This window comes from Elephantulus edwardii, unplaced genomic scaffold, assembly GCF_000299155.1.
Source record: "Elephantulus edwardii isolate Elephantulus edwardi_28Jun2011 unplaced genomic scaffold, EleEdw1.0 scaffold00033, whole genome shotgun sequence".
NCBI classification, from domain to species: domain Eukaryota; kingdom Metazoa; phylum Chordata; class Mammalia; order Macroscelidea; family Macroscelididae; genus Elephantulus; species Elephantulus edwardii.
Window position 1 is genome coordinate 8,094,587 of NW_006399783.1, and position 744 is coordinate 8,095,330.

General features: G+C 33.7%; 1 protein-coding gene across 1 annotated transcript in view; it reads left to right on the forward strand.

Moving 5' to 3' along the window:
• SPDL1 (spindle apparatus coiled-coil protein 1) overlaps positions 1-744 on the forward strand; it is a 42,873-nt gene that overhangs the window by 8,875 nt on the left and 33,254 nt on the right. Inside the window, exon 3 of the mRNA XM_006884419.1 lies at positions 685-744. Coding sequence (XP_006884481.1) covers positions 685-744 — 60 coding nt within the window. The remainder of the gene's footprint in view (positions 1-684) is intronic.

A 744-nucleotide genomic window follows, 5' to 3' on the forward strand; every position in this document is an offset into this window, starting at 1 on the left:
AGGAAATACGCGTAATATCTGAACGGGCGCATGAGAGCATGTCTTCAGAGATGTTGAGTCTTCAGACTGAGTTAATTGAAATGGAAAGTGTGAAGGTAATATTTATGGATGACCTTTCTCATTTCCTTTTACTCTTACATATTCCTTACATGCTTTTATAATCGTATGCCTAAAGTAGTTTTTGGACTTAAACATTTTTCCCCTAACTTTGAGTAATTAAAAAATGTTTCAGAGTTTGTAGATGAATTAATTACATTATGCATAGTAGAGTTTTTCGATTCTCCGACTAAGAGGTTAGAGTAGTAAAATCCCTGGAAGATATTTCAGGTCTTTTGTTCTGATCCTAAATCATAAATTCCATATAAAATGTTGGTGGTGTAAAAAATGAAATATGTATAAAGCTTGTTTTTATTATTCAAGTATTAATTAGAAATTAAAGACTTATGGTCATAGGAGAAAAGGTGGTCTTTTATTTGGTTGCCTACTGAAAATACCTGCGGTTTTTGTTTTATTTTTTAATGCTTTTACCAACTTTGACTAGTTCTTTAATTTTAGTTTGGGGTTTGAGAGCCACTGATGGGAAAACTGAGCAGCTGCTGAATGAAAGGTTATTCAAGAGGATGTCCTCTTTTTCATTTCCCGTTCAATTAGACAGCCCTCGAAGAAGAAGTGAACAAACTACAGTATAGAGAAGAACAACTCGAACTTCTTAGTAATAACTTATTGCGGCAGGTAGACCGACTC